Genomic DNA, 14,898 nt, shown 5'->3' on the forward strand with positions numbered 1-14,898 from the left:
TATCAGCTTCTCCTTGCTTTAATTCATGGAGGGTTTTTTCAATTGCTTACATGGAGGCTTCCATGAGAGCCCAAGACTAGAAATTATGATGGAAATGCTTATTGTGCTTATCATCAAGGGCTCAATCATACCACTGACCATTGCTGGCAGTTGAAATTTGTGATTTAAGATTTGATTGATGGCAACATTCTTGCTAACCAGGACCTTGTGCAAATGCAACATTTTGTAGAAGTCAATAGAACCCATTACCTAATTCGGAGGTAGAACTTGACACTTCTATCAACTTCCTAGGTAAGGAAAAGGCTTTTTGTGATCCTAACATTCTTATTACTGCTATTGGAGATCCACTAGTGGCCCATCCCTAGAAAGAAGGCCTCAACCAAAGCATAACATTAATTCTTTACTAATTCTTAGAGGAGGTAGCCATTATAAAGAAAGAAATTTGATGTTGCTATAGCTTTGACCAAGAAAAGTTAACAATTGCAATTTTGAGCCATTGCTAGTGATTAAAGAATTGACCGTTGTCAAGGCCGTAGAGTGTGTTAATAAAAGTCCAATTGAATATGATGTATATGTGTTCGATTCAGATGTTTTGTCAAAAGTTAAGAATAATTTGATTGTTTGCCCAACTATTTCAAATGTTACCTCCGATATTGGGGCACTTTCGTCGGTTTAAATGTAACTTTCGGAGTAGGGGTCAATGCTTTTTACCTTACTTTCACATTGATTGAGAACATCTGTTTGTCCACGTATATAGTCGTTATCTATTTCCTAGTTCTGTGTCATTCTATGACACCTTAAACTATGTTCGGCCTAATCCCTTTCAAAGGGATATGTAGGACAGCCCATCTCATGGGTTCAGCCTCTTCCATAAAAGAAATACTAATTTTTTCAATGCTTTTTTGTCATCTTCTTTTGCTTGAAGTGCTTATTCATGATTGAACAATAAGTCCTATTGGGTCCTATTACCCTTGGAAGAAGATTAAGATTCTTCTTTTTAAGAAAGTTGCATAATTAAAACCAAAGATAGTTATGAAAATATTCAGGGAAACATGAAAGCCTAATATTTAAGCAACGACACCCACCCTTACCCACCTCACTAAACATTTCAAATAACCTTGAGCATGAATCTTGATATTTTTCCAAGAACACCCAAGTATCCTAAACTGGGGCAGCATTGGCCATTTAAGTATGTGTCCTCTAGCAATCCACCCCTGTGTTAGCACATATTGAAGGGATCATCATAACCTAATGCTTTGCCAATTGATAAAGGAAAGGATTGGAGGTCATCTTTGGCCATCTTATTTCTCAAGAGACCTTATTATCTCTTAAGATCTGCTAGTTAGCTCCATTGAGTTGAGGCATAGATACCTCTTCTTTGATTAACTATTAAAATTCCTTGTGTGCATTTTGTTGGGAAGTTAGAAAACAAAGGGAATGAGGGAGAGATATTTACAAAAGGAGGTTAAGAGAAAGGAGTAATAAAGAAGAAATTGGGGCATAAAAATATGATTCAATATTTTTAGAATTTGTTGGGTTAAGTATTTGTCTTATCATTCTCTAAATTGATTTACTTTATCATGTAGTGAAATCTTCCATGATAAGTGAAGGAGAACATTTCATATTGAAAGATGTAAAGTGCATGAAAAAGAAAGAAAATGAAAATGAAAAGATAAAATGATGAAGAGCAAATAACAGCCCTGCATAAACGTCAAGCATCTGGTATCCTATTGTAAATAATTTTTTAGCCTTATATACCCTTCATTTCATATCCCCTATCATAAACCATGTTTCATCCCATTCGCTAAGTCCTCGATCCTTCAGAAATTGGTAAGTGAGCACTAGATAGACCTAATTAGCTAGCAATGAAGGATCTTTTATTGAACCATCTCCGATCAAGCATCATTTTGGTCATCAGTCCATGAGCAAAGCTTCATTGAGTTCAATCTTGGATCATTAGGAAAAAAACCTATATGTTGGGCTTGATCTTAGCTTGAAGCTCCATTTTGATCAAATTGAATCAAGCATTTAACAAGCTAACTTGAATAGCTCGTGAAAAGCTCAATTTAAGTTCATACTTTATAGTAAGTCATCAATAATGTGGTTTGAAATGTGAGAATAATAATATTTTCCAAAGGATGTTAGGGGTGGAGCCCTTCTTGACTTATATATTAGGATGTTCATTAATCTCCCAATAAGTCTTTGGAATTGCCTTGCATTAGAGAGAGGATCACCACCTTCTTTGCCAAGCTTATAATTGCTATCAATTAGAGTATCTGTAGGCTTAACTCCAAGCTTATCAGTGCCCTATAGAAAGTTTAGAATGTGCTTCCTCTAAGAAATAAAGATGCCTTTATTTGGTCTTACAACTTCAATTCCAAGGAAGTTCTTTGACATTAAACTAAGCCCTTAAGAATTTCTTTAAATTTTGTATCTTTGACCCCAGTTCCCTATAGTGACAGTCATACACAAACTATAAGGATAGCCACTTGATCCCCTTCTCTCTTAACAAAGATATTATGATCACTCTAACGCTATTTGAAATCAACTATTTGATTGCATTATTAAATCTATCGAACAAAGCCCTTGGAGATTATTTTAGACCATACAATGACTTCTTGAGGCAACAAACCTCAACTTCTATTTTCTCTAAAGTAAAACCCAAAATTTGAACCATATAAACCTCTTCCTCGACGTCACCATTTAGGAAGGCATTCTTGACATCTAATTAGTGCAATCCCTAATAAAAAATTGCAACAAGGGAAAGGACACGAATGGAGTTTAGTTTGGCAACTGAAGCAAACATTTCTATGTAGTCAACTCCACATGTCTATGAAAATCCCTTGGCTACTAACTTTGCCTTATATATTTCCATTAAGTTATCATTATGATGCTTAATAGTAAGCACCCACTTACATCCTATGGGTTTTTTACCCTTATGAAGATCCACCAAATCCCATGTGCAATTCTTATGAAGAGCATCAAGTGCCTCTAGCATAGAATTTTCTACTTAGGAGAATTCAAGGCCTTTGCAATAGACTTAGGAATAGACACACTAAAAATAGAAAAAAGAAAATAACGGTAAGAACATAAGTTGCTTCAAGTGGTGAAATGACTAATGGAATGCTTAGGAGTGCATGAATAGGTACCTTTCTGAACAACTATAGGAAGATCAAGATCAAAATTTAGATTATAATAGAGACTTTACCAGATTCAATAGGGAATGCACTACTCTTTAGGTTTTCCTCCTGAGAATCAGTAGGTACAGGGGGAACACTCTTAAGTTCCTCTCCATCTGGTGATGTATGCTGATCCAAATGATAGAAATGAGATCTATAGAAAGAGCAAACATGATGAATAGGAGCACAAACAAGAGAACGAGAACAACATGGAGCAACAAAGGGAACTAAAGACTCGGGTGAAAAGAGGAACAAGAATCTATTGCTTCTCCTCCAAGGTACTATTTTCCCCTAAAGAAAAGTAATAAAGAATGGTTGATGCTCAATGAAAGTCACAACCATGGAGATGAAGGTGTGATGAGTAGAGGGATCATAACATTAATATCCCTTTTGAGTGGTAAGATATTCCATTAAAATGCAAGGAATATAATGCGGATCAAATTTACCATGGGACGGGGATAAATCCTAGACAAAACACTAACATCCAAAAGTACGAAAAGGGATAGAAAATAGTGAAGGACTAAGGAAACAAGAGCTGGTGTGGGGCCATGAACTTGAGAACATGAGTAGGCATATGGTTTATAAGAAATGCAGCGATCAACACAACATCAATCCAAAATCACTTAGACACATGCATATGCAATATCAAACTATGGGCTGCTTTAAGTAGATGTTTGTTCTTCCTCTCAACAGTATCATTCTATTGTAGGGTCTTGGGGAAAGTACTCAGATGAATGTATCGTGCTAGGAAAAAAATTGATTTTGTTATCTCTAAAATATTCCCAAGCATTATCTGAATGAAATCTTTGCACTTCCACATTAAATTGAGTGAATATCATTTTTTGGAAGTCTTATATTATATTTGGAACTTCATCTCATTAACAAAGTAAATGGATCCTAGTGTATCTTGAGAAATCATGAGTGAAACTAATGAAATGTCTATAACCACCTTTAGCAATAATAGTAGTAGGGCCCCACACATTAAAGTAAACAATTTGCGATGGAAATTCAATAATTTTATTTCTTGGGAGAAACTTGTTCTACAATGTTTCCTTAAAGGACAAGTTGGACACTAAAGTGAAGACAAAGACACTGACTTAATAACATTGGAAACAAAACTCTCAAAGATAGAAAAGATAAATGTCCCAAGCGGTATTGTATTACTTGATTTTAGGGCATCAACATTATCCAGAGTGTAGAGACCATCAACCACACGATCCTTACCAATCATTCTCCTAGAAATCAAATCTTGGAAAACATAGAAGTCCATTCTGGAATGGTACAGTACCTTGGCTAGTAATGATGGTGTAAAAATCATCAACTAGCTTAACTTTGCCTTTTCCTTTAAATAAATGATATGTTAAAAGCAAATTAGGCTTACTAGTCATGTGGTTGGTTGTCCTAGAATCAATGATCCAAAAGTTAGAGGATAAAGAAGAAACATGAAATGTAGAGGCCTAGTTACCTAAAGTGGACACATGTGAAGTAGGAGTGATAAAGGTCTCCTCAAGTTGATAGAGAGTCCTACAATATTCTTCCAACTAATCACATAAGGTATTTAGTAATCCCTCTTAAGGTTAGAACCTATAGAGACACCCTCATGAGATGAACCACTAGAAACAACATTAGTTGAGCTTGAATATTTTTTAGAATGTTGTGGTTGCTTCTTTTGAAAAGGCTGAAAATTCTTCGGCTTCCTAACAAGATTCCAACATGTTTGTTTAGTATGTTTGGGTTTACCATAGTGACTACATCTTATCTTTGTCAACTTCCTTGGTTTTCTTCATCCTAGGACCACCATTTTTATTTCCACCACCTCCCTTGGCAAAGAGAGTAACCTACTACTCCCCCTCTAGAAGATTCATGGCTACCATCCTACTCTCCTTAAATTGAACAAAAGAGTACACTTTATGAAGTGATGGGAGTTTCTTACTCCCTAAAATTTGAACCGGAATGGGCTCATAACTAGAGTTAAGACCAGCTTAGAAGGTAAATAGTCATTGTTGATTCACAAGCCTTTTATACTATCTTGCATCTAATTCATTCTTATCATACCTCACCACCATGCTCAAAGACCCAAAAAACCTTTGTATGTCAAATTTCATGACCTAATACATTTGTTTGACCATTAAACTAAAAAGATTTCATTTCTATGTACCATATTAAATCACCACTTCATTTGTTCCAACTTAAGACCTCAAAACAGTGGAGCTTGATGTCAGTCCCATACTTGACCTATTCAAACACCTGAACCAATAAAACTAATCATAGTGGACTTAAGAAACCCAGAAACCCAAAGATACCCCTTCTTAAAGCTAAGAAAAGATAAAATAGCATTTATGAATGAGTCAAATTTACGTTTTATGCCATTGGGAGCCCCAAATATGACTAGAATGACAATCATGCCCTAGACTATCATTGGACACATAAAAATAATAGAAATACATCCTAAATTGAGGAAAAATGTTGCACCAAGAAGTAAAGGTTCACTACATATATTTTTCTTTAAAAATCTTTGGCCATTTTCAAGAAAACACTCTCTTGAAACCCAAGCTCTTTGGTTGGGTGAGATTCAGGTTTTCCTTTCTTTCTCTATAAATAAAGGCCCAACGCAAGCCCAAAAGAAAGAAGGGAGATCCTAGAAGCATTCTTATACTCTATAGAGATCATATTTACAAGAAATCCCTAAGCATTTGAGCCTTAAAACTTTAAATCCAACCATTGTGTTTCAAAAAAAAAAAAACTCTTCAAGCTTTAACAGTTTTTAGACTTTTCTTGACATTAAAGGCCAATTAAAAGCACTTCCCTAGCTCAACAACTCATACAAACATTACTTCAACCCATTTCAATGGTAGAAAACCTTTGTCAAGGTTACGCATGAGAAGTGAGCCTCTCACTCCATCATTTAGTTCAAGTTTGTGATCCCTATTATTTTTAGTTTAGTTCCAGGTGTTTGAAGTTCTGAAATCTTGGAAAACTTGCATTCCCAACTACTTTAGAATTAGGATAAAGAGGTAGAGAATCTAGGGCCTTAGGGAAATTAATACCAAAGACTTGATAACATTTCCTAAAACTAGTTTCAAGAGAAGTTAAAAGCATTTTTACAAGATTTTAGGAATTCTTAGCAATCTTTTTATTGATAGAGTACAATTCTCTTGGAAAAATGGAGTCACTATTTTAAAGATAAATCAAAATTTCAATGTTGTTACAAAGGGCCCATTTCCTCTAAATGATGGGAGGCAACTCCTCATTTGAACCATCCATGAACTTCTCGAAGCTCAGAGTTGATGACTCCACTAGGGATCAAGGTTTCAAATATCAATACACCGGATACGCCGATAGGGGCGTATCGGGTGAATTGATTCTTTTTTTTTTTTACTTTTTTTTTTGAAACCGGTTCAGGGGACCAATTTAGGGCTCCTCCACCCCTTGAACCGGTCAGACCCCCAATACACCCACTATAAGGGCGTATCGAAAGGGTCCCGGAACGATACATATTGGTCGATACGGACCAATATGTGTCAATACTTTGAACCTTGGTAGGAATGATGCTTATTAGGTGCAATTTTACGTTAAGCATTGTGAGCAATTAAGGTTCAAACTTAGAAAGTTAAAGGTTGCTAGTTTTGCGATTTGAAGTTGCATCTCAATGATACATAGTGCAATTAGACCTTTCCAGCACAGGTTGAAATCTCATCTCAGCAATACTTAGTGTAGTTACACCCCTCCAACGTAGGTTGAAATCAGATTAACAATACTTAGCATAGTTAGACCCTTCCAACGCAATTTGAAATGGCATCCCAATGATACTTAGCATAATTAGACCCTTTCACCATATGTTGAAATCACATCTCAAAAATACTTGGTGCAGTTAGACCTTCCCAGCGCAAGTTGAAATCGCATCTAATGATTTCCCAACAGTGCACCCTACATTTATCGCACCCTTCAAGCCCCACAATCCCCTTATTTTGGTTTTTTGGGCCTTAGTTCCTTTCCCCCCTCATTTTCCTTTGGTGAATCTTTTGCAAAAGAAATTGCAAAATTGTAATGAAGAAAACAGATTTTACATTTGTATTCAAGTGGACTTTTGATTAAAAAAAAAAGGATATGCTTTATTGAAATTTGTTTACATCCATTACAACTAAAAATAAAATTTGTTTGGTAAAAAGGTAAATTTGTCGGTGCAAAATTAACCCATATAGACCGTTTTACACTACAGATTTGCAATTACACTTACTTGCATCATCTCCAAACGTAGCCTTAAGCATTTCATTGACTATATTTCTATGAATGAGATGAAAGGCATTCATGTATGGTCCAATATTAAAAACCTACCGAATGAATGTATGTTGTCAAGAAGGAAACATCATCAAATGGTCGCAGAAAATGGCAAAGATCAAAGTAGGAGTACAAATTAGAATTGAATGTACTTCTCACCAATAGCACAAGCAATGGCTTTGCTGATACTGTTGGAAAAGAAAGAGACCTTGTTTGGTCTTATTTGAAAAAAATAGTTTTATCTGGGCTCTACTGCAGACACCTCTAACAGCCGCAAACAGAAAGACAGGAATTGCTTGAAAAAGAAAAGAAAACATTAAGATGCGGTGGATTCTTTGAGAAATGCAATTAGATCTGCCCGTTCTTGTGGCTTCTTCAGTCCAGGGAAAACCATCTTTGTTCCAGGGATGTACTGCATAAAACAATTTGACGGACAGCCATCAGTTCATGTAAAAGAATAAGAGCTTTCTGAAGTGAAATCCGTTGTTCACTTTTATGCTCTACCATCAATCACAATAAGGTGAGCTTAGGTAGGGTAAAGAAAATGTGCTACTTTTTTGCTATGAAGCATACTAACCCACGCAACAATGCCATACTACTGGTATTTTCAGAATAACTAAAAAGAAAGCATCTGTATCATGGAATGTGAAAGTGAAATCAGCCAAATCCATACCTTCTTGGGGTTAAGCAAGTAGTCGTACAACGTTTTCTCTTCCCAAATCACAGCCATGTTCTTGTTAGCAGCAGAATATGAGTAACCAGGGGTTGTGCCAGACTGCCTTCCAAAAAGACCATTCAGATTGGGTCCTACATATTGCACAGAGCATAGTCAAGAAGAGAATTCGTAGAATTTGACAAGGATAAAATGTAACACAGTCTCATCTGGCAATTTAAGATGAGAACAAAAAAGTTAACCAATTTGAAATTAATTCAAATTCAAATGGGCTTCTGTGCTCTTAGTTTTCAGGATGGAAATTGCCACAACTTGACATCACAAACCAAGTTCGCAGGCAAACGTGCAGTCTTTCATTTAAGACTTAGACGGGTATTGATTAGCAAAGATAACCCCTGCTGCAGGCAGATCTACTTATTCCATGATTAACGTGTATTTTTAACAAGGTTAAGATTGACGATAATTTTATCTACAGACACTCATGGAATTGGTGAAAAATTGGTGCTGTACATCTGAACTCTGAAGTCAGTGCACAATGATGAATTATTCCACTCGAACAGTAATTAGACAATGAGCTAAATCTGTCAGAACAGAACCTTATGCCACCCTCCCCTCAATTAGTCCCCAAGTTATCGCTCACTTTTTACCAGAGACAGGTTCTTAAAGGAACATATTTACATTCCTTATGGAAAAATAATAATTGGAAAGTGCACTGTAACTCTGTAAGAAGGCCAATATAGTATACAATGGTAAAGGCAAGAACAAGTACAGTCAAATGAAATCCCGTTTCAGTGGAGACAGAAAGCAATAAGCATATGAAACAAGTACAATCAAATGTATCTCACATTCCCACTACACTACGTATATTCCTTTTTCTTGTTGAGATGGAATGATGGACGCCATGTAATCTCCCTTATGCAGCTCTCTTTTGTTTTCTCTCGTCCAAGGTCCAACACCCCTAATATAGCTACAAATACTACATTACTGAAAAGGGATCTCTACTTTGGTAAAATTCGACCTCTAAATGGTGGGCACACATCATCTATGTGCAAAGATCCCTTCAGAACCTGAAAATATTGCTTTTAATGAATACCAGTTTTGCCTCACCCACCTTGGCCTAAAGCTGTTACCCACCCAGTTCCATTTCATTGCATCCATCCAGGATCAATCTGAAAGTTTCCCCTGTTTTGCTCAACTTGACAAAAAATATTGTGAATGTATTTCTCTTATGCAGCTGCTCTCTTTTGTTTTCTCTCGTCCAAGGTCCAACACCCCTAATATAGCTACAAATACTACATTACTGAAAAGGGATCTCTACTTTGGTGAAATTCGACCTTTAAATGGTGGGCACACATCATCTGTGTGCAAAGATCCCTTGAGAACCTGAAAATATTGCTTTTAATGAAATATCAGTTTTGCCTCACCCACCTTGGCCTAAAGCTGTTAACCCACCCAGTTCCATTTCATTGCATCCATCCAGGATCAATCTGAAAGTTTCCCCTGTTTTGCTCAATTTGACAAAAAAATATTGTGAATGTCATTGCCTAGTAAAAGCACAAGCTGAGAGGTTGTTCAAAAGGTTCAGCTGAACAGTCAAACCAAGAATATCGTTCCGGAGCACAACAAAAGAAGACTTCTGGCAGCTGCGAAGAGATTTGAGGATTTTCTGGAAAATCTAGAAGTGGTGGAGGACTTTTATGGATCACTGGAAGGTTGAGCTTCAATGCAATACTTCAAGATAGTGGAGTCAACCATTTTGTGATCTGGTATTTTTGGTGATGGGAGGAAGCAATTGCTGATAATGAAGGCAGTTTGTACAGGATTTCAGATTAAAAGGAGAGAGAGAGAGAGAGTAGAGAAAATGACGAGAGCCCCCCTTTTTAAAGAAGGATCTTGGATCACACATCATCCAGAAAGAGATGTAGATTCCATTAGGTAGAGTGGAAATTTGTCTAGACAATCAAACTTCAGTTTTCCATTCAAGATTTGGATTCTGCACATGCTAGGGTTGGATTTCAAATTCTAATTTGAGCCTAGTAGCACTTGCCTAAATAGAGATCATCACAGAACTAAGGTCACCAAATTAAAATTATATAGTACAAAACGAAGATATGCTAGAAATCGACATTAAGCAGAAATAAAAAAAGCACAAATACTAAACATGAGATTTTTAAATCCCATTCCATAACTTCATCTCCTTCTACCTACCGGGTAGCAAGCACCCCAAAGATTTAACTATCTTACAAACACAGAAGATATTTAAATCACTAAAAATGTTTCTCTATAAAACCTTCGTTGCCTAGAAAAAAGTTGTGGAAAGGGAGAAAATAACACACGGAACTAATCTGCATCAAATAAGAATATTAAATATAACCAAGGAGGTAAAACATACACGAATCTCCTCCATTAAGGCGAATAGCAAATAACTCGACCCAGCTCCAAACTTGTATGGAGCGGTCAAAATCATCTCTATAAAAGAAATTCTCGAATAAGAAGTTCAAAACTAAAGATGAATTGACATGAAAGTCAGTTTGACCAAGTAGTCCCAACATAAAGTTATCATGTCATAGAATCATACAAAAATATCAATATATAGATTAATCACAAATCCAGAAAGTCAAATGAAATTAATCAGAAAAATCGACAAAAGGAAATTAATTTATCTGTAATCAAACCAACATTTTTGGAAAGACAAATAAGGACACAACAAATCGTAAACAAGATGGGAACGAGAGACAGATCAAATAAATTCACCGCTTCTGAGCAGATCGCATTAATAAAAATAGAATTGCTCCTTATCTCAATCAATCAAAACCAAATAGCAAGAAGTTCAGCCATCAAACAAGATCAGAAAAATCAGACAACCGTGCTCCTCTTCTTCCGAAGGGAAGAAACAATAAAATAAAGAATAACCAGAGAAATAGAATCAGATCAGAATAGATCAAGAAATCTTACCTTGCTTGTGTCCAGCCCCCTTGTCGACAGTGTGACACTGAGCGCACTTGGTCTTGAAAATCTTCTCTCCTGACTTGGAATCGCCGGGTGGAGCTTCGCTAAATGTCGCCATTCCTCACAAACTCTGGGGAAAGGAAATTAGAGTTTCTAGTTCGTAGTTTTGAAGAGAACAAATGAGACCGAAGAGCAGACCCTTTAGGGTTTCACCGACCTCTCTCTTCTCTCTTTCTCTGACAAAAAGCGCCTTCACAGAAGCTACGAGAATATTTAAAATGAAAAAAAAAATAGTCGAATTTATTCTCACGCAAGGCGGTGCCACGAGTTTCACGAGCTAAATGACATAAATATCCCTGTAATTTTGCGGTCAAAGGTAGAACTTTCTGGCTAAATAACAAAAGTACTCAGCCACTACTCAGAAAGGCGATCTTTCTAGAAGGTGGCTGTTTTGACTTTTCGCATCTCATTTCCTTTCTCGAGGGAAATGGGTACGCGTGGTCAGAATCTTGTGGCGGAAGATTCGAGTTCTGTGGTGGATGACTGAATATTTCTTAGCGTTGCAAGGTTGATGAATCACAAAAGGTTTCAACGTTCAACGTTCATCAATCACACTTCACAGACGGTCTAGTCGAATCGATCTAGACCGTCTAACTCGTGGGTCAGCATCTGGTTTCGCCATCATTAGAGATGTATGAAGTTGTTGTATGCTAACATGGTCTTAAACGGAGATCACTTTGGCTGATCTTTTTTAAGTTAGAAACCGTTGGATTGAAACCTTCATGGAAATACACATAGCTGAACAAATGCGGTTCAACCACCCACAAAAGATAAAAACACACACAAAAAAAAAAGTGTGAATAGGTGGCAAGAATTCCGAGCCCTAATTCGTCCTTGACTGCACAACGGCGGGCAATAAATCCAGCATTCCGGCAGGTACCATACTCTCCTTACTCTTCTTATATTATTTTTTCACACCGGAATCCACTTAAATTGGGTGTCTTTCGCTGTTTCCACTTATATACTCACATTTTCTTATACTTTGTCATATACTCTTATACTTTCTTACTTCCTAGTCCTTAATTCTCAACTTTATTCAAGCTTCAACATTAAAAAGGCTTATTCAAGTGTCTCAAGTTACGGCTTAGAAATTTCATGAATTGAAATCAAATTGGAATACTTGATTGACAAACCAGATAATGGTAATTATTTTTTATTTTTTATTAAACTTAGGGTTTTAATATTTCAAATTTATTAAAATGGTCAATCCTTCTCAAAATCCCTTTCCCTCTTATAATTTTGTTGATGTTTAAGTCACTGTATGATAGCACTAAAGTTGGTGTCTATGATAATGTTGTTGTTCAAGTCACTCCTAATACTAGTGTTAGGGGTGGTAAGAGAAAGACTACTGATCTTTGGATGATTTTTAATATGTAAGAAATTGAGGGAAAGGGAAATGAGTAGCATGCAAAAAAATGTAGAAGTGGCTTTAGCTATAGTAGCATGATGTGGGGTGGCCCAATTCAGCCCATTCTAGGCTGGGACGCCCAACCCATGAATGCCAGAACAAGGGACGCGACTCGCCACAATAGGGGCTACCTGCACCCCTCTATTGAGCCAATCGCGAAGCGCCCACGCATCCCCACAGAGCTCGCTAACTGCCCTCATGTGGCCCCCATCTCAGGTATTCATCTCCACCAACCTCCAGGCGCCTCAAGTATAAATAGGGGCTACCCCCCTTCCAGGTGAGGGATCCTGATCTTAAAATTTGATCCTATTACAGAACTTAAGTGCACTCACTTTGGGAATTCAGTGCCAATGAGTAGCCTCCTCAGAGCCCTCATCTGTACTTAATTACCCTCTTCGTACCCTCGTATTGACTTGACCATCAGAGTCTCCGCCTTGGGTTCTCACCCGAGGCCTCTAACATCCTCTACCTTACAGCACCTCAGCTACCAACCCTCGGCTTCTATGGAACTCGGTACACGATCAGCCCCGGCCTGTAGTCCTCGGCCTTAGCACCTCATCTCCGAATCCTCGAAGCCTTTGGCCCACTTCTAGAGCCCAAGGGCAAAATTACATTGTTGTCTTCGGCCAATCTGAGCATCAACAATTAGCATCGTTTGTGGGAACCGTTGCTAAGACGATCCCCTAAAGAACTGTAACAAATTAAGAAGTCCCTAAGCTCCAATCACTAAAGGGATGGGATATCCATGACATGGATGGCCAAACCATAGTACCCTATAGGAAGGTTGGGCAAAATTTTAAAAATTTCTTTACTCCCATCCGGTAATTGTATTCCCAATTTAGAAAACTACATTTTCAAGGTTTGTTCTTGTAACCAAACTAGACCAAATCTGAAACCAAGATTAGGGAGAGGTAAACCTGATACGGAATCCATGCAAAAAGCTCCTCCCAACGCAGGTGTTCACGCCCAAAGAGAGTACCAAATCCTCCCTCCATTGAAGATGACACAACTTAGGATGATGCAGGATCAATAGGTAGTTCTTCTCTAAGAACCTCTGATTCTTCAGCAAGAATCGAATGGGGTAGTGAGAACAGGTTCAGAATTGTTTCTTCTATCAAGAAACAATATCAAGATCAAATCTTGATCAGTTCCAAAAAATAGAGATCGAACAGGGTAGGGTGGCAAGAGTAGAGAGAAAACTAGAGGCAGAAACATTCAAACTGTGTTGTTTTTTCAAGTCCGCCTTGCTCTTTATATATATATAACCCTTAAAGAGATGATCTCCTAATCCGATTAGGAATTTCTTGATCCAAATCTTTATATGGATCTAAACACTTTAAGTTGATAAGAGTTATCCTCTTATCCTCATCTGCTAATCCATACCTAGATTTGCCCCTAATTAATTAATCCAATTAACCCAGTTTGAAATGGGCTTAAAGCTCATTAAGCTTTCAGGCTCACTTCCAATTAATGTTGGCTAGCTTAGCTCTCTTTGTGTGGCGTGGGACCCTGTCATTGATCTACACATCAGCCACATGGGTTCAACCCATCCTTAGTTACAACGCCTGTCCGAATTCACTATAGGACATAGTGAACCTCTGAGTCCATCACCATGGGCTCTTAATGGGCCCAACATTTACACTAAATGGTCCTTGGGTACAGCCAACTTATGAAGGCCCAAGGACTATAGGCAGATGTAAAATTAGCCCATTAGGTATAACCCTCAATGGTCTTACACTTAACCTCTCAGCCCTTAATGATCAAACACTGCCCGACAAAAGATGACCTCTCCCTCGGCTGCAAAGTATAGTGATGCACTCTCTACTCACATAGATCCCAGGAATTAAAACCTTTTGCAAACAATTTGAAAGCATAATATATAAGTATATCTCTATATAAATATATTTTGCAAAACCAAATTTCAAACACATTTGAAATCCATTGCCGACAATTTAGGTTTCCATCAGAGAGAGTGCATTTCCCCAATTGTTCACTTTGTCCAACAAAAGGGCTGATCATGCCACTATGATCACCCACTCAAGTGAATTCTTGAACTACCCCAACATACCTAGGTTTTGACCCCTGTTAAGGATCTCACTGGTTAGTATATCAAAGATAGCCCAATCTGACACCTAGTACTATACCATAATTGAGTCTAAGGGTCAGGTGTAACATTCTAGTTTTGCCCATCTATCTCCAAGGTTCAGGGCAACACTAGAATTTGGTCTGATTCAGGGTTTTAAGAAAACCCACACTACATGTACCTCAAGTCTCACCCTGGCAGCTGAAACAAGCCACCCCAACCAACTTGAAGGCACATTAGTGTTAGCCTTGGTAGGATAAATCTCCCT

General features: G+C 37.5%; 1 protein-coding gene across 1 annotated transcript; it reads right to left on the reverse strand.

Annotated features, from left to right (window-relative positions):
- Positions 1-7,553: 7,553 nt before the first annotated feature.
- Positions 7,554-11,331, reverse strand: CYTC-2 (cytochrome c-2). The gene is made up of 3 exons (XM_010247421.3): positions 11,086-11,331; positions 8,131-8,264; positions 7,554-7,869 (listed from the first exon to the last, which is right to left on the reverse strand). The coding sequence occupies exons 1-3, from the start codon at positions 11,195-11,197 to the stop codon at positions 7,774-7,776; spliced, it is 342 nt and encodes a 113-aa protein (XP_010245723.1). The 5' UTR covers positions 11,198-11,331; the 3' UTR covers positions 7,554-7,773.
- Positions 11,332-14,898: the final 3,567 nt, after the last annotated feature.

This window comes from Nelumbo nucifera, chromosome 5, assembly GCF_055504915.1.
Source record: "Nelumbo nucifera cultivar China Antique chromosome 5, China Antique-T2T, whole genome shotgun sequence".
NCBI classification, from domain to species: Eukaryota; Viridiplantae; Streptophyta; class Magnoliopsida; order Proteales; family Nelumbonaceae; genus Nelumbo; species Nelumbo nucifera.